At 39.0% G+C, this 18,847-nt stretch overlaps 1 protein-coding gene across 1 annotated transcript in view; it reads right to left on the reverse strand.

Moving 5' to 3' along the window:
• NR3C1 (nuclear receptor subfamily 3 group C member 1) overlaps positions 1 to 18,847 on the reverse strand; it is a 97,458-nt gene that overhangs the window by 13,662 nt on the left and 64,949 nt on the right. The window contains exons 4-6 of the mRNA XM_048491415.1: positions 10,014 to 10,130; positions 6,316 to 6,594; positions 5,128 to 5,272 (exon numbers count right to left, since the gene is read on the reverse strand). Coding sequence (XP_048347372.1) covers positions 5,128 to 5,272; positions 6,316 to 6,594; positions 10,014 to 10,130 — 541 coding nt within the window. The remainder of the gene's footprint in view (positions 1 to 5,127; positions 5,273 to 6,315; positions 6,595 to 10,013; positions 10,131 to 18,847) is intronic.

Here is an 18,847-nt window from a genome sequence, read left to right on the forward strand (position 1 = left end):
GCCACTGTTTAATCCCACCACCATCGGAACCTGTTATTAAAATTTTTGGATCCCACCACTGGGTACACATAACTCCACAATGTGTACCCATCCAGGAAAAAAAACATGAGAGTTGTTCAGTGTGACCTCTGAACTATAATAAGAGATGATCAGAAACCAGGAACATAAATTTGCGGGAGAAATGAATATGCAATGACAACTAAAAACATGATCACAGTATAATGAATGAATTGCTGCATAGACCACAACAAAGGACTTCATACCAAATTACATGTGGGTCCAGGGTGTCCTTCTCTTTCACAAATAGAAGGAACCTTTGTGGCAAAGGTCAATGTTGTGTTCTCATTTGAGAAAGATGAGGGAGAACATCCTGCTAAGCTTGGGATGTTAAAAAGACAATGACAAAATGGAGGGGTGTGTGTGTGTGGGGGGGGGGCCAAACTGGAGCACCGTTTGAACAAGCCACCACCCACAAACTATACCAGTCATGGCAGCAGAGTCCATTTTATAGTGTCTGATAAATGTGGAAACAGAGGCCCACATTGCTTCACTACAGAAGCTAGTGCTGAAAGCTGTGAATGTGGAGGTACTTTTAGTTGAATGAGCAGAGACCCCCTGAGAAGGCTGCAGACCTTGGACGTTCATCCTGTGGCAGCACTTTCCTTTAGCTACCACCTGAGAATTACCTTGGATATCTTCTTGCCCCTAATCATAGGGTGATATGCCAAGAATTTTCTGGTGGGAGTCATTCATATCATGTATGTTCAAGTCCAGTTCTTTTCTTTGGGATGTGCAGGTTCCAGAAAGAAGGGAAATCTGTGAGAGGGTGAGCTTATCTTGGGCATAAAGGAGATAATGAGATAAAGAACTACTAGATCTTTATGGAAGACACATAACCCTTTTAAGATGGAAAGGGTTTCCCATTAGACACAAGCTGTGCTGAAATCACTGCTATGGTATTCAGCAAAACCTGATTAAGTGGCTCGAATGAAGGCCAAAGTCAGTGTGTGAAGGACTATTTGTAGACTCCAGGGCTGGAAGCAGTGGACTACTGAAGGATAAGCGAAGGCTGTTCCCTTGCAAAAGTATTTCCTCAACAGATTTCTTGCTTGAGAGAAACCGTCTACACAAGTTACTGCAGCCAGCTATCCACACAGGTATTTGCTCTGAGGCCCTGCAACAGTCAGTTTTGCAGAAAAAGCAACAACTGGGGAAGATCAACTGTGCCTGCTTGATGGTTCTTCCTTCTGCACCTCTTACATAGGCATTCCAGGCACAGTGGTGAATCCTCAATGCAGAGGCTTTACAGATGGTAGCATGGTCTATGTAACATGATCTGAAAATTCTTCCACTCCTCAATCTCCGTGTGGTCACCCAAAAGCAGATTGGAATGACATACTGAGGCAGACCAGGAAAGTCCTCAGAGGTTGAACAGAGAGATTTATTAGGTCCCTGAACTACAGCCTCTAGGAACAGTTAGGAACTATGCATTAAAACTTTGTCTTCCCCTTTTTGAGTTGGATAACTGTGGAATTGGGAAACAACATTCAAAACTCTGTCCCGGCATTAAGTTGTCAGGGTATCTGTCTGCTTTGTCAGGTGACACTGATAACGAGAGTAGTATGTCACCTTGGTGTTCCCCCAGGAGGCAATCAAGTTCACATCAGGGTGACAAAACCACTGTGTCAACTTCTGATTAAATCTTTGCAAACTGACCATTCCCTTGGGCCCAGCTGGCTCTAACCGACTCAGCTGGCCTGGACACTGCCACTCTGCTGATGTGCTCTACTGTGAGGGCATGATGTGTTGTTCTGTCTAGAGAATCACTGCTTGCATTCTCTGCCGAAGAGAAAGTCTGCATACAGGTGTCTGGAAGATGAAAACTGTGTTGGAAGTGCCTCATCACAAACTGAATGGTTCTGAATTCCAAAAACTGATATTAGTGGTTGCCTTGGATTATAAGTGCCCTGAACATGATCCATCAGACCACCAAGCCTGCACCCATGGTAACATGCAGACATCCAGATACCAGTGCTGTTATATGGGATGATGCAGTTTTGTTAGCTAGATCTCAACTGTTGAGGACCTTTTCAGAACACTGCAATACAGAAGGGTTGACAGTCAACTAAGCAAAATCTAAAGTCATGGTGTTTTCTAAATCTAATCACCAAAAGAAGTATAATTGAAAAATTAATGGGAGGAGGACCAAATTAAGAATGCTCATAATAAGACCTGAGTCACAACAAAAGCCATAATATGGGTTTTTACAGTACAGAGTTCTGGTATGGATCCACTAGATTCCCCTTGATCATTATTGTTGCAGAAGATTACAGAAATCCAAGTTGTGTGGCTAATGTCTCTTTAAAGGCTGAACTAGGAATACACTTGGGAAAATCAGCAGCGTGCTCTGCAGTGAATAAATGTCTGTATGACTTGGACTTTATCAGTACCATGAAGAGATCCCATATTGTAAGCTCCCCTGTCTTACCCAAAAGTGCCCTTATCATACTTAGGTTTTGTTTTTTTTACAGAAAATCATTTATGCTTGCAAGATTAAACTCCCTTCTCAAGCAATGCAAAAGAATTGCATACTCAGATAGACTTTGTGACTGTGCTTCTGGACAGATAGAAACATTGTGGAGTATGGCTTACTGGAATGGGATACCTTTTGCAGTATTAGGAATTTGTGGATTACTCCTCTTTTTTTGTGATAAGGAGGGGGTGTCAATACCAGATAAGGATAAGAAACTACTGGTGTGGATTCAGGAGATACAATGGCTGTAGTCAATTTTTTTCCTCATGTAATTGCATTCAAATGACTTGAAGCATGGTAACTGGTAATTTAAATTATTTATTTTTGTTGCACCTACTGTGACACCGCTCAAGGCCTGTAGGCTAAATGGGCATTATCATTAAAGAAAGTAAATATAATCCACAGATTAGTTGTTATGCGAATTTGCCTATCAGAAGATGTGATCTGATGTTCCATTAATGGAGATCATGCTTCAGTTACTGATCTGCTAATCTCAAATGTTGATAAGGAAGTAAGTACTACTGCAGGAGTAGTACTGCAGGAGTACTGCCTGGATGGGGCAGTGCTGGCTACTACAACCATGGAGCCCAACAGTTGGGCTACAAGCATCAGATAAACTGTGTTGACAGACTGGATCAATCTTACAATCTCCATTCATTTCTTGGCTTTGTCTGGGGATAGTGACAGTTTCCTGTAGTTTAAAATTAATAATGGCACCAGATGCCAAGCTACTTCTTAGTGTAATTGATCAGGGATTCATGGGCTGAGAGGCATTCAATGGTGGTCTGGATATTCGAGAATGTTCTGCTTGTGAATTAATTAGAAGGTCAGAAGGTCATCCAGGGAAGGATGTATATGAATATTCCTTGTCCTGTGCCTTGCTGCGAGAAAGATGATCGACATGGCCCTGAACAGGAAAAGTTTCTTCCCAAAGGTGAACTGAAGTCATCTTATGTTTGGGAGGGTACAAAAAGATAGGTGCATGCAGGTATCCTTCAGTCAAAGTTACAAACATCATGTAATCTCATTGGAGAGCTTCTACAAATGTTTTGAAGATGTCCATCTTGAATTTTTGACAAAGGCAAGAGACAAAAAGAGGAGGCACCCAAAGAAAAACGAATAACAAGCTTTGCAAAGAAAAAACTCAGAGGTCTCTGAAAACCCATGCTCTCTCAGAGAAGGCAAGAAAAGAACTGAGTAAACATGTACATTCTTCCTTCTCAGAAGCAAAATGAGCTACCAATTTCCTGCCATCAAGGGTTATGGGAAATGGAGCATAGTAGCACGTCCTGCTCTTTCTCAAATGAGAACTATACCCCCCAAAAGCATCAGATAGCTCCTCTTCCCAGCCTCAGTGCAGTCCAGGAATTGCAGTTCCCAAAATGCCTGTCATTAATGATTCTGTGTTCTGGGCACTACAATTCCCAAAATGTACAGAGGGAGAAAAAAGAAAATAAGCCCCAAGGGAGATGCTTCATCTTTCCACGACATGAACAAGGCAGACAAGTTAGATTAAGGTGGACGGGAAGAGGAGAGGAAACTTCATTAGGATATCTAGAACCTGTGGCATTCCTGATGACATCATTATGTATTCCATGATGTTCCCAGTTAATGAGAGCACAGATTTCAGCTCTAATAAAATATATTTTTTGACAAATTATTCTCACTGCTCCCCTTAGTTTGTTCAAACGTGAATCTGACATGAACTGGGTAGGGTGAACATCACCTATACCTAGAAATAACAGACTTCAGGTATGCAAGCACTAGATAGCAATGTAGTTAGATCTAGCAACTCTTTTTAGTAACAGACAAAAACAATACACATCCTCTTAATATTTTGTTGTTGTGGAAAATATTTGATGCAGTTATTTAATTTGGCTTGCATTTTAGCATTAAGTCCATCATCTAAAACGTATAGGATGCAAACAACTTTCATACAAGATTGAAATACAGAAATAACACATTCTTAAGAAACACGTGATTGTTAATTATTGTTTCAGTGAATTTTCTTGATGTGTTACAGAAATTCTATTCATGTTATTAGGATTCTATGTTACACTATAAACCACCCAATAGTATTAGAGATATCATATATTATGCAGAGCTCATGATATAGAGGGCATCTGAAGGATAAGGCTTATTCAAAAGTGGCACAGCATTTAATCGTCTTAACTTAATACAACAAAAGGATGCACAGATAGGGTACCTACACCAATATCAGTTAATATAAACAAACATGCTATCTATACGTAATGTGACTGATACTGACCAAGTATTATTGCCTCTAATCCTGATAATCCAAAATATTTTTAAATCAATAAAACATTATATTTAAAACATGATACAGTGATTATCAAAGCCAAATGTAACAAACAGGAACTTACTGGGGAAAAATATTTGTATTACTTCATAGAAAATGAAGGGCAAATATTTATCCTATTTTATTAAGTTCTGTGCAGTTTAATTTTTGATATATTAATTAGGAAACAAATTTTAAAACATAGCTAGATGTCTATAAAATTTTGTGCCAGTAGATATGTCCGGAAGTTTAATCATGCTTTAGAAATAGTTAAAAGGGCTCTAGTACAACTTACTCATTAATGATCAAGTCTGGTGCAAAACAAAGCAGGCTTCCATTAGACTGCTTGTACGATCTCCATCCCAGAGCAAAAGCCATCAGAAACATCCATGAATACTGCAGAAGGGTCATTTGGTCATCCAGGTGCAAGTTTCTGAAACCTGTTTAGAAATAAATGTATAGGTTCTGAAATATTTCCTATCATCATTGGTTTTAAGTAATATTTTAACATTTATAAGCTTAAATGAAACAGAACTCTAGTACTGTCCCACAGACTAACAAAATATATTCTGGCATAAGGTTTTGTGAGTCAGAGATCAGTTCATCAGATGAAGGAAGTGTATATCCACTAGACTGATGTTGATATTGGAATAAATTCTATTAGTCACCAATGGAACTCCTGTCTACTGTACTACTATAGACAACTACCCATCTGAAATTACCATTTTGAACTGTTTCTCTTATAATCACTTAAATGAAACTTCAACAGAATGGTGTTACCAGTGGAGGGAAAATATGATGATCTAGAATGAGAACAACCCATTTATGCTTACTAAATATGAATGTGGAAATTGGCAACAGCAAACCTCGGCTTATGATAAAGCAAGGAGACCACCCTGTGGAAGTGAGCAGGTGCTAGTGGGCAACACACACTGAGAAAAAAATAATAGGCAATTAGCAGTAATGGGGCAAACCCTGTGCCATATATTATGCTATACCCAGGATTCAGGAAGGAAATAAAAAATATTCTCATGTTCCTGTTGAAACTTTCACCCTTTACAAGCACTTGTTTTCTCATTTGTAATTTTTTCCAGCGCTATGGTTCACTCGCTGCATCAAACAGCTACAATCGCTCTATCTGAGAAATTGTATTTCATAAAGAAATAATTAGCTAGCCATAAATCCTTTACAGAAAATTCAATGAAAGCTGTTAAACTGAAAGATATTGCAGGGACAATGAGAGAGAACAATATAATAAATATCTTTCACCTAGTAGCAGTTCTATGAAGAAGACTTATTTCTTTGTTGCCTATTTTTAATTCTTCAGCGACCACAACATAGTATGGGAATTCTTTGGTAATATTCAGGTAATTTAGGGCCACTCCATCATGACAGCATACTGAGGAAGAATACAGCTGATGCCTAACAAACATGTAGTAACTACAATATGTCCATCTTACATATATTATAGAAACATATTTACCTGGTATCGCCTTTGCCCATTTAACTGCAGCTACCACTTGCCTTCCTCCTAGCATATTGAGAGTTGACATTATACGCCATGTTGTGTCTGGTATTGTGCTGTCATAGCCGGAAAACATCACTTCTGGCTCAATGACTTCCAGTAGGGAAACCAGAGTAGGAGTAAGTTGTGGCAGGGTGACAGGAACTACAGCCTTGTTTACAGAACTTTCAGCAGTATCCCTCCCAGCAGTAATGTTGGACTGCTGAATTCCTTTTATTTTCTTCTTAGTCTTTCGAGCTAGGGAAGTATTTCAAAATGTCAGTCAACAAAAAAACTTCTAACTTGCTTATCAATGTTATTTGGATGAGCCAAAGCTGAAGCTCTGGATTAAAAATGAAGAGGAACAAAGGACAGCAGTGTATATGAGCATTAATACAAATCTTAACCCTGAAAGAGGCCTAGAATTCAATAGTTTCCAACTAGCTTTCCCAAAGTAGTAAATCATTACAAGAGAAATAAGAGACAGTAATATTTGGCAATGAGACAACAAAATAAAATATACACTATGGAATTGTGCATACGTGCGCATGCATTGTGTGTTTCTAGACATGAATCACCAAAGCCAGGAAAATTTTGTTACTAGAACAGCTGGGCCAAAGATGATTTTTTTCCTTGGCGACCGCTTGTCACTGAAATTAAACAATGGAATACATATGCCAAATGAACTACTTAAAACATTGCCTCACTAAATACTATTTCTAAAAAATACTTCCACAGTAACTATGCCTCTTGAATGTCTTTTAACTTTTATGAATAGTATTCTAACAACAGCCTTTCAACATACAAAGGCAAACTTAAATTCATCTCTCTGCTTTGCAATTAGAGTAAAAAGAGAGCAAGAAGGAAAGCTAACTACTGAATTGCAGTTAAAGATAATAGTGGCAAAAGATACAACAGACATATTTTTTTCAAATTCTTTGTCCCCTAACAGTAGAATCTTAAAAACATTTCTATCTTTCCAAGTCCTCTATTTAGAACTGAATTGTCCGTGACAGTCATACTAGATAGTAGGAGGGCTATAATGACATCCATCCATCCATCCATCCATCCATCCATCTATCCATCCATTTATTTATAGACCGCCCTTCCCTAAAGGGCTCAGGGCGGTGAACAACCACAATAAGACAAAGCATTACAACACAATACAACCAGCACAGTACCCCAATATTTAAAACAGGAACCATATTTAAAACAGGAACCATCATCCATTTCAACTGCTTTAGTAGCACTGGTCACAGCTGAAATATTTAAAACAGGAACCATATTTAAATTTAACCATATTTAAATATGGTTAAATATAAAAATTTTAACCATATTTAAAATATTTAAAACAAGAACCATATTTAAAACAGGAACCAGCATCCATTTCAACTGCTTTAGTAGCACCAGTCACAGCTGAGACATCAGATGTATAATATTCCTGCAGAGGAACTGGTGATCACACATACTCCAGCGGTGAGTCTACACAATGAACATTTGGGGTGAAAGGAGTACAAAAATGCATGCATTTAAATCATTTTTGACACCTTACTTGTGGCATTCAAGTAATGAAATGAAGGAAACCATTAAAAAACACTTAAGCTTCCTGTCCTGAATTTTAAAACTGTACATTACTCATACATATGAGGGTCAAAAACACCCCACAGTCAGTCACACAAATAGAAGATTTTGCAGTTTCACTGAGCATTAAACCAGCTGCAAAGAAACACAATCTATAACTTCACAAAATATGCCCTTTGGCGGTATAGGAGTACAACACCATCATGGAGAAAATGTAATTTGGTCAATATGTGTATTTAGGTTTCTAGTTCAAAATAAATGGTGGTGAAAATGACTTCAATCACATTAGATGATACTACAAAAATTACAATTGAGAGAGCATAAAGCAGCATGAGAGAGCATAAAGTTGAATGCACGGAATATGAAATTCCAGAAGACTAAAAATGAAGTGTGATCATTTCTACTTTATTTCACTTCTTCAGACCATTCCATGAAAGATATGATAATGAAGGACAGTTTGCAAGTCACTGCCATTAAACTTATCCTAACATTCTACTCTGTTCTTTATCCTGTACTTGCATAATAATTATGGCATTTCAGATTGTTTTGAGTAGTCCAATTATAAGAAATAATAAAAGGGAAATGTCCCAAATCTAAAACATTCCTTGTTAGCATGCCTAAAAAGAATTTACACATAAACAGAATAACTGCTCAGTGGGTCAGAGGTTCCCAGTTAATTATTTTCACACCTATTCTGAGTTGTTAGTGTTCCCATTAGTTCATTAGTCAGCTCTCTGACCCTCCTCAGACAGCAGATCTGAAGAATCATGGTAGTCAGATTGCAGCAAAAGGTTTATAAAAAGAAAAAAATCAAATTAAAAACAGGGCTTTAACCCCCCCCCCCATGATAGAATTGCCGTTCTGTATCTGTAAAGTAGCAGATCACATCAGGCCATACTAAATGAAAACATTTTTATGATAGATGCCACATTGTATTTGCTAAGTATTCTGGGTCTGTCACTCTATTATAGCGTTTGGCTCCAGAGAGAAAAAATGTAACAGTTTGGAGAAAATTCTTTCGTGTTAGAATAATAGCAAACACAAAACATATGGTTCACTGACACTGCTATACAACAGCACAAGCAGCCAACTATTTCAGTTGTTTGCCCATCAGGCCTTCTGCATAAAACATTCACAGCAAATTTTCAGCCTGTTCCTCTCCTGCTGGATAAAAGCACATTCCACATTTCAAAAGCGCTCTAAACCAGCGTTTCTCAAAAGTGGGGTTCACAAGAACACTCCAGGAAGTGAACTGAAGGCACCAACTAAACATATCCATTCATGTAGCTGGTAAAGCTCTGCCCTTCTCATTCATTCACTCACTCCAGTAACAGCGGCTCCATGATTGCATTCCTCCACCAGTAACAATCCTACAGGAGAAAACAACTGGAGGCAGACTGATGTCACCCAATGGTCAGTACCAATGTGTGCAGCATATCAGAGCAATGGCACCAGCAAGAAGACAGCAGCTCCTGGTTTGCAAACACCTACACTCACTCATAGAATAGAATAGAATAGAATCTTTATTGGCCAAGTGTGATTGGACACACAAGGAATTTGTCTCCGGTGCATATGCTCTCAGTGTACATAAAAGAAAATACATTTGTCAAGAATCATCCTCTAGCATGTATTCTCAGTCATTGACCTGGCTGAGTCACAAGCAGTCAAATAAGGGAGTAATTGCCCGGGTTTCTATGCAGAGGTCTGAAATCTGATACTTGTAGATTACGAAAACTCAGCTGTATCAGATTTTCAAACTTCTGTAACCCACTTTCTGCATTATGGTTTGTTGTGTCTTGGACAATTTTTTTGTTTGCCTTTTCTCAAATTCTTCATTGGGGGTCTTTGAAGTCTCACAGAATTATTTTCATCAACTGTAATCTACTTAATGAAATATCATAAAATAAGAATAAATCTGCATTCAAACTAATTCAATATCTAAGCATTTCCTTGAGTATCTACTGAAAGAAACCCCACCCAAATAGAAAGCATCTGGTGCTCAAGGGCAGGGAAGAGATAAGCAAAAAAAAAAAAAAAAGATTTGTACAAGCATAATATTTTATAGGAAGACTATAATTAAAATTGCATTTCTTTACCTTCTAGGTTCATGCCGGCTTGAAGACATTTCCGGTAGCGGCAAGCAGGGCAGTTCTTCCTGCGAATTTTGTCAATAATGCAATCATTCCTGCCAGCACAGAGATAATTGTGCTGCCCTATAATTGAAAACAAAAAACAGCAAATATAAATACTTAGATTTTAGTGTACATTCCATGAGAGAGAATGAACTTTGCTATACTCTCCAACTAAAAATATAAGCATACAATTTCTCCATATTAGCCAAGAAAATACTCTCTCTTAAATGGTATAATTATGATGCGGAATGAAGAATCAATTGCATATTAACCACTGACAGTAGTGGTAAAATGGTGAAAGCAGTACGTGCTCAGGAAGGAAGGAAGTCCAACAACAGCATGCAGAGTGATGAGAGGTTGAGACAATCATCTTATGCTTTTTATTCTTGCTGTTTCAGCGAGAAGCTTGTGGTGAGATACAAATTTGACGGCCAACATTTTAATCTTACAAGTACCCTTTTAGGCATCTTAAACTGAGAAAAAGCAACTGGGGCATGGTCATCCAGTGAGTTCCAAGGGCAGAGCAGGAGTTTAAAGCCAGATGTCCCAAGTACTAGGCTAAATTCTTACTACACCCAACAGGCTTGTGCTTCAGTTCCGTGATATAATCAGGGATCATAAGTACGTCTTAACAACATGGATCAATCTACTTGTTGAAAGAGAGAAGAGGTAATAACCTAGAATATCATCCCCAGAACTGCTATCAGACAAAGACTTAGAGTGCTATTCATTCAAATAACAGTTTACAGGATTTCAAAAGCTCACTGCTACTCAGGCTTTACTGCTTATAAGTATTTTACAAAAAGGTTTCCATCCCAACAAAATTTGGACTGGATCTTCAGGCCCGTGATTCTATTAGAGATAAATATGAGGGGAAATTTAGAGGCAATTTAGAGTGGCAAATTCCACTAGCAGCATGTTCTCTTCTGTTGCAGCAAACACAAATAGGATTATGGCACCTTAAAGCCTAACAGCCTTTATTGTGGCATAAAAGGGGTAAAAGAGGATTTATCTACCATCTAATTCCCTATAGATTTCTGTCAATGACTTTCATCTGTTTATAGCAAAAAATGAATCAAACTATCAGAACTAGCTATGAGAAAAAATGATCATTTGGACTTTTATATTATCATACCTGGACCTTCAACTCTCCAACATAGAAGCAAAAGAGAAAAATACATTAAAAGTACCTATGGAATATTTTTCTGCTTTTGAAAGCACGCTTTAACATGGTAAGGGGGCTTGCTTGTGTTGCTGAAGCTGGAAGCAATACCATAAGCAGTCTAGACTCTATTAAGAGGTAAAACGCCTAGAAAAGTCACTCATGATGGAATGGTCACAGCTGAGACACCAGACTTGAGTCTATCCCCTTCAGGGATCAATGGCCATATCAGCAGAAGATAGCAGACAGTTCCAATGTTGGTGGGGACAGGAGAATCCTTGAAGGGTTGTTACTGGGCAGCAGCAGTTGTGGGAGGTGAAACTGGCAGAGGATCTTTCGTAGACAACAGTGGTGCTACTACAGCTAACTCTGGTTAGTACTGCACGTAAGAAGGAAATGGTGAGCTTCTTCTGAGCAACCCCTACCTTGAAAACCCTATAAGTTATTCCAAAATGGAAAAAAAAATAGTGCTGGAAGATGGTACCCCCAGGTTTGAAGACAAGAGTGGAGGACAAATGTGAGTAGTGCTAGTATAGGGATGTAACTGGACTAAAGCCAAAAAGACACTCAGTTGTGGATTTGAGTGGATGCAAAAGGAAATCCAAAGCTGTTGGATACATATAATAGGAAGGTGATGTAGCACAGGCAGTCAGGAGTTAGAATGCAAAATCTGTCCAAATAATATCAATCAGACTTTAAGGAAAACCTATCAATATAACTATAATTCAAATGTATGCCCCAGCCCCTGATGCCGATAAGGAATAAATTGAAAGCTTTTATGCAAGTGTCCAGGAAGAAACTGACCTAAACAAGATGTGCTGATAATAGGTGATTGGAATGAAATATTAATATTGAAAATAAGACTAAAGCTGAAGAAAAATACCAGAGCATTCATAGTGCCAACATACAATATTCTGAAAAGTTTAAAGACCATGTAAAGAACAAATTTGCATTACTAAGTTCAAGTGAATGTGAACCAAAAGAACTATTTAAAGGTATTATCAAGAAAGTCTGTACAAAGACTATTCCTGTAGACAAAAGAAATTAAAAGACAATGGACGACTGAAGAAACTCTTAAAATGGCTAAAGAGAAACAAAAAGAAGAGATGATAGAAACAGTATAAAAAATCTAAATGCAAAATCTAAATGTATAATTCCAGAAACCTGCACACAGAAACAATTATAATAACCAGTGTAAAGAAACAGAACAACAACAAAAGGAATAAAACAACAGATCTGTTTCACAAGATCCAAGAAATCTAAGGGAACTTTAAAACACAGTTTTAAAACAGTTTTAAAGTACATGCTGAAACATCAACATAGAAATATATTAACTGAACTGGACAAAACAAAGAAAAGGAAGGAACAATACATTGAATAACTCCATGTAAGAGATAAAAGGAGTGTACATTCCTTCCAAGAAAAATCTTTTGAAGAAGAATTTACAATTTTTGAAAGGTAAGTGAAAGCTGCACAAAAAGGAATTGAGGAAAACAAATCACAAAGAGCAGATGTGATATGAAGTAGAGCTCTTGCGAGCCACAAAAATGGGGATCCATTAAAATCTTGACAAGAATGTGCCAATAAATATGGAAAACAAAACAATGGCCCGCTGCCTGGAAATGCTCAGTTTACATTCCAGTTCCAAAAAAGGAGACATCAAAGACTGCAGCAACAATTGGACCATCACATTAATTGCTTACATGAATAAAGTGATGCTCAAAATCTTACAATAAAGACTGTATATGGAATGAGAAATGCCTGATGTTCAAACTGGATTCAGAAAAGGAGGCACTAGAGATCATATTGAAATTTATGTTGGTTACTGGGGCGGATGAGAGAATTTCAGAAGAAAATCAGAATACAGCAAAACTTTTGACTTTACAGATCATGAAAAGTTCTTGTTAGCTTTAAAGGAAATGGGTGGGACACAGAATCTGTTTGTTTTGTTTTGCAACCTGTACTCCAGACAAGAGGCTATTGTTAAGAAAGAATATGGAGAAACAGAATGGTTTATTAAACCATATTGGCAACAATCTTAAACAAGGAAGTATTTTATCTCCCTGTTTCTTCAATGTGTATGCGGAACTTACCATAAGGAAAGCTGGATCAGATTTAGATGAAGGTGGAGTGAAAATTGGTGACGGAAACATTAACAATTTGAGATATGTCGGTGATACTACATTACAGGTAGAAATCAACAACGACTTGAAATTATTACTGCTGAAAGTTAAAGAAGAAAGTGCCAAAGAAACACTACAGTTGATCACCCAGCTATATCTGTTAATGGATGGTCATGCGGACTCCACTCCAGATACTCTGGCCAGTTGCCTGGGAGCTGTGGAGGAATGGTGAAGAGAGTAGATTGAAACTGAATCCAATAAAGACGGAGGCTTGCTAGGCAGGGGGTGGACAGGTTTGTCAATTGTTGGTTTTGGACGATGTGCAACTCAACACTGTGCAAACCATGAAGAGCCTAGATATATACCTGGGTGCCTCCTTATCAATGGAGGTCCAGGTAACGCACATTGCTCGCACAAATTTTTATTATCTATGCCATGCAAAACAGGTGGCACCTTATCTGTCCTAGGCTGATCCAGTCACAGTGATCCATGCAACAGTCACCTCTCGATTAGATTACTGTAACTCATTCCACACAGGACTACCCTTAGGCCTGATCCAGAAGCTCCAACTGGTTCATAATGCAGCAGCGCAGGTCCTTGTGGGATCCTGGCACACACATATTCAAGCTCTGCTGCGCCAGCTGCATTGGCTCCAGGTGGAGTTAGAGTTAAGTCCAAGGTTCTGGTGTTAACCTTTAAAGCCGTAAACGATGAGCCCTGACCCAAGAGAAGTCTGTCTAGCCACGACCAGGGCCAGGGCCTTCTCAGTCCTGGCTCCTGCCTGGTATAAAGCTCTGCCTGGGAGACCAGAGCCCTGAGGGATTTACTACAATTCCATGGGGCCTGTAAGACAGAGCTGTTCCACCAGGCATACATTTGAACCAGCTACAGCGATATATCAATAGGCCCACTACCCACACTCTTTCCTTGCTTTTACCCTCCTATTTCCCATTTTCTTTCCCCCCTTTCATAAATATCCTTCCTTTTCTTCCCCTTCCTTTTATTTTTTAGTTTTCCCTGGTACCTCTGCAGGAGTCCAATTAGTAAGGTTATAACAGAAGGTGGGACTCATGTACAAAATGAAATGATGCCTGAGGGAATTTAAGTTGAGATATTTTAAATTTAATTAATAGTTTACAGTGCAATTTTCATGTATTTATGATTTTATGTATTGTACTGGATGATGGAAACCCTGAATCTTTTAAGGAAGAGTGGTAATCAATCAATCAATCAATCAATCAATCAATCAATCAATCAATCAATCAATCAAGAAGACAAAAGTAATGACTACTGGAGAATTACTGAGCTTTAGGGTGGGCAATGAGGAAACTGAAATGGTTGAAGGAGGTCTATTCCTTGGTTCCATCAGCAACTAAAAGGGAGACTGCAACCAAGAAATCAGAAGGAGATTGAGACTAGGAAGAACAGTCATGAAGGTGCAAGAAAAAATTCTTAAGTATAACAATGTGTCATTGGCAACCAAAATCAAGCTATTTCGTGCCCTAGTATTCCTTATTAGTATGTATGGGTGTGAAAGCTGGACAATGAAGAAAGCTGACAGGAAGAATGCAGATTCCTTTGAAATGTGGTATTGGAAAAAAGTGTTACCATAGATCACCAAGAAACAAATAAAACTCAAATAACTTGGTTCTAGATCAAATCAAACCTGAAATGTCCCTAGAAGCTAAAATGATTAAACTGGGACTGCTATACTTTAGTCACATAATAAGAAGACAGGCGTAACCAGAAAAGGCAATAATGCAAGGAAAGATTGAAGGCTGGAGGAAAAGAGGAGGCCCCAAAATGAGATAGATTGACTGAGGGTGTTAATGACAGGACACTGTGTAGGACACTGATTCACAGAGTCGTCATGAGTCAGAGGCAACACACAGATACGGAATAGCTTACTTAATGTGTACTGAAATATTTTTTCTTGTACAAGAACACAGTAAGAACTAACTAAATAAAACCAAAAAGAAAAGAAAACAATGCAGAGAAAAACAAAAATGAAGAAAAGAAAGGAAAGGAACGAGAGAGACCAGTTAAAGTAACACTATGACTGCCTCAACCATAGGCCTGGTGGAACATCTCTTTCTTCAGGGACCAGATCTTATTGGAAAGAATGTTCCACTAGGCCAGTGGTCAAAGACAGCCTGACAGATTTGGGGCTGGGGGTCACCAATAGGTTGTTACTTGCTGAGCACAATGTTCTCCAAGGGACATATTGGGAGAGGCCATCTTGCAGTCGCCACACCATTTAGGGCCTTGAACCTGATTTGGTTCTCCACATGGAGCCAATGCAGCTGACAGAGCACTGACTGCATTCTGAACCAGCAGAAGTTTCTGGATCAGTTTCAAAGGTAGCCCTGAACAGACTGAATTACAGTAGTCTAATCTGGAAGTGACTGTTGCATGGATCACATTGCCTAAGTTGGGATGAGACAGGAAGGGCACCAACTGCTTAGCCTGATGTAGATGCAAAAACTCCAGTCTAGCTACATGTATGACCTCTGCCTCCGTAGTAAAGGAGGTGTCCAGAATCACACCCAGGCTCCTGACAGCAGGCATAGGTGTCAACTGCACACTGTCAAGAACTGGAAGCTGGTATGTGGATCTTTACCTTGTGTCCGTCTGCCCACCAAAGTCAATTTCTGGGATGCTGGATCCTTACAGAGGAACAGAACTGTGGATAGGGGAACTGCACTGTGGAGATAAAAGGCGGCAACATCCCCCCCCCCTTCTAACAGTGGAGATGTTGATAGATAAAAGATGATGAAGATCTGTCTCTCTTCTTCCTCAGTGCAGCTTCCTGAACCACACAGAATTTAGTCCATGTAGGTTTCATAAGCCTAGGAATCAACTTTTCCAGTGTCAAAAAAGGATATAGGTGGGAAAGATCCACAATCCTTGTACCCTCAGAATGTGGGATCTAGTTCTATGCATTCTCTGCATTTTTCCAGTTACAATAAGCCAACAACTTCAGAGAAAGATGCCAGTAAAGCCAGTCTGATTTTTTTTTTGTTGAAAACTCTGTTTTACCACTTTAAAAGAACAGGGAGGAAATTTCTTGGGTTTTGGAGGCCAAGAAGTGGGCAAACTAAATCCTTTGGAATTTTTATTATACCAGGGATCCAAGTGCCGGCTGGACTTGGAAGCAAAGTAATTTCTACTACATTTCTCAGAGACAGTCAATTTTTCATGCTGAATTACACAGCAGTTTAAATACATTTCCTCCTTTATTCTGATAAACAAATATAAAATAAGCTATACATGCAACTTGCTGTGTTGTTTTAGTACTTCAGGCAATAAGTATATACCATCTGATAATAGTGAAATCTAACATTAGATACTAAAAGAGGTATAGAGATACTATAAGAGTATGACTACTCTTATAGAAACCTTCTCCAGATCCTTTTCAGTCAACTACCGCCCAGTTTCAAATGTATCATTTTGGGGTAAGGTAGTTGAGAGAGCAGTGGTGAAGCAACTGCAAGTGTTTTGGGATGATACATCAGCTCTGGACCCATTCCAGTCTAGCTTCTGGCCTGGCCATGCTGGTCTCCATCAAAGACAAGCTCTGTCTCCAGTTGGACTGGGGTGGGTCAGCACTGCTGTTGGTTTTAGATCTCATAGCAGGATTTGACATGGTCAGTTATGGTCTTCTGTCCCATTGCCCCATTACTGGAGTTCAGAATACGATCTTACAATGGTTGACCTTGTTTTTCCAGAATCGGGGACAGCAGGTGACATTTAGGGAGGTTCTCTTTGCTTCGTAATACAGGGGACAATCCTCTCTCCAATATTATTTAACATCTACAAGTGACCCCTGGCACTGCTGGTCCAGAGCTTTGGGTTGCCATCAATATGCTGATGACACCCAGCTTTTTCTGTTGATGGAGAGCCAGCTGGCCACTACCCACTATTTTGGCTAAGTGTTTGGAGGCTATGGTGGAATGGTTGAGAAAAAGCAAGCTGAAACATCCATTGAAGATGGAGGTCCTGTTGATAGGGGGAGGATGGGGGGTTCAACTGCCAAAATTGGATAGAGTAACTTTAACACCTGCCTCTTCTATCAAAGCTTGGGTATGTTTCTGGAGTCCTTTCAGATCACACATACAGCCTTTTCCATCTTCGGCAGGCAAGGCAGTAAGCCCCTTACCTGTTCCATTTGGACCTTGCCACAGTGACCCATGCAACAGTCCTCTCCAAGTTGGATTAGTATAACTTGCTCTACACTGGCCTGCCTTTGAGACAGATTCAGAAATTACAATTGGTCCAGAATGAAGCGGTGAGGGCTCTTATTGGAGCTCTGGTAAGAGCATATATTCAACTTGCACTCCGCCAACTGCACTGGTTACTGTTGATTACAGATCTTGTTCAAGATTTTGTTATTAATCTATAAGGCCTTGAGCAGTGTGGGGCTTTCCTATCTTTGTGACCACATCTTCTCACAGTGCCCTCTTTTTTGTCCCTGGCCCCAGCCTGGTGGAACTTCCTATTATCTGACACCAGGACACCAGACACTGCAGTATCTTAGTTCCACAGGGCAAGCAAGATAGAGATGTTCCACCAGGCCTTTTGTTGAGGCAGTCATGGTCCCCAACTTACTGGCCTCCCAGTCCTGTTCCCCCTTCTCACCCACTAACTGCTATAAATTAAAAGTTTTGTGCAGTGGGGGTGGGAAGAATTTTTTAGGCTATAGTGTATTCCTTGTGGGTACCCTCATGATTATTTAACTTGTCAGTTGGCATCACTGATGTAATCAGATGTTCATGTTTTAATGTTCATTATTATTTTATTGTGGATTCTTAGTATTATTATGATTTGATTTACTAAAACTTGGTATCGATTATTGTTCGTATATTATATGTGTGAGTTGCCCTGAGCCTAGCCTGAGGCTGGGAAAAGGCAGGATGGTAAATATAATATAATAAAATATATAAATAGAATACTCAACCTACAATCTTATGCCCACTTCCTTATAAATACATTCCTTATAAGTACACAACCACAGGACTTGACAAATCTCAGGTACCACATTTCCTTGGTGCCTAGAAATTTCATTGTGGTTTCTAGAATTTTAGCCAAAATTATACGAAACTGTCTCTCAGCAATTCTCAGAGGCTTGTTTATCATTTCCCATTAGGTTGTAATGCTGGCATGACAAAAATAAACATGCATGAAGTTCTTAGCATTGCTTGTCTGTATGGAAATATAACTTTAGGTCATTTTATGGGGGTGGATGAATTCAAGATCTAAGCAGTTGCTTTTTATAGTGGCTACAACATTCAGTTAAATTTGAGCCTCTAAAAGCAAAAATGAAATTATTAGATATTTGGCAGTCAGACTAGAATAAGACAGTGGCTTCTTCTGTGGTGATAACAACCAGAAATACCCCTATAATTACTCATATGCCAACAGACATTTGTCCCAGCTTTAGTAAAATGGTATGAAGGATTAGTTTGTGGTAGCAGTAATTCAACTGCAAAACTAAATTTTGCTGTGAGCTCCAG

The sequence above is a fragment of the Sphaerodactylus townsendi genome, linkage group LG03 (genome assembly GCF_021028975.2).
Source record: "Sphaerodactylus townsendi isolate TG3544 linkage group LG03, MPM_Stown_v2.3, whole genome shotgun sequence".
Classification (NCBI taxonomy): Eukaryota; Metazoa; Chordata; class Lepidosauria; order Squamata; family Sphaerodactylidae; genus Sphaerodactylus; species Sphaerodactylus townsendi.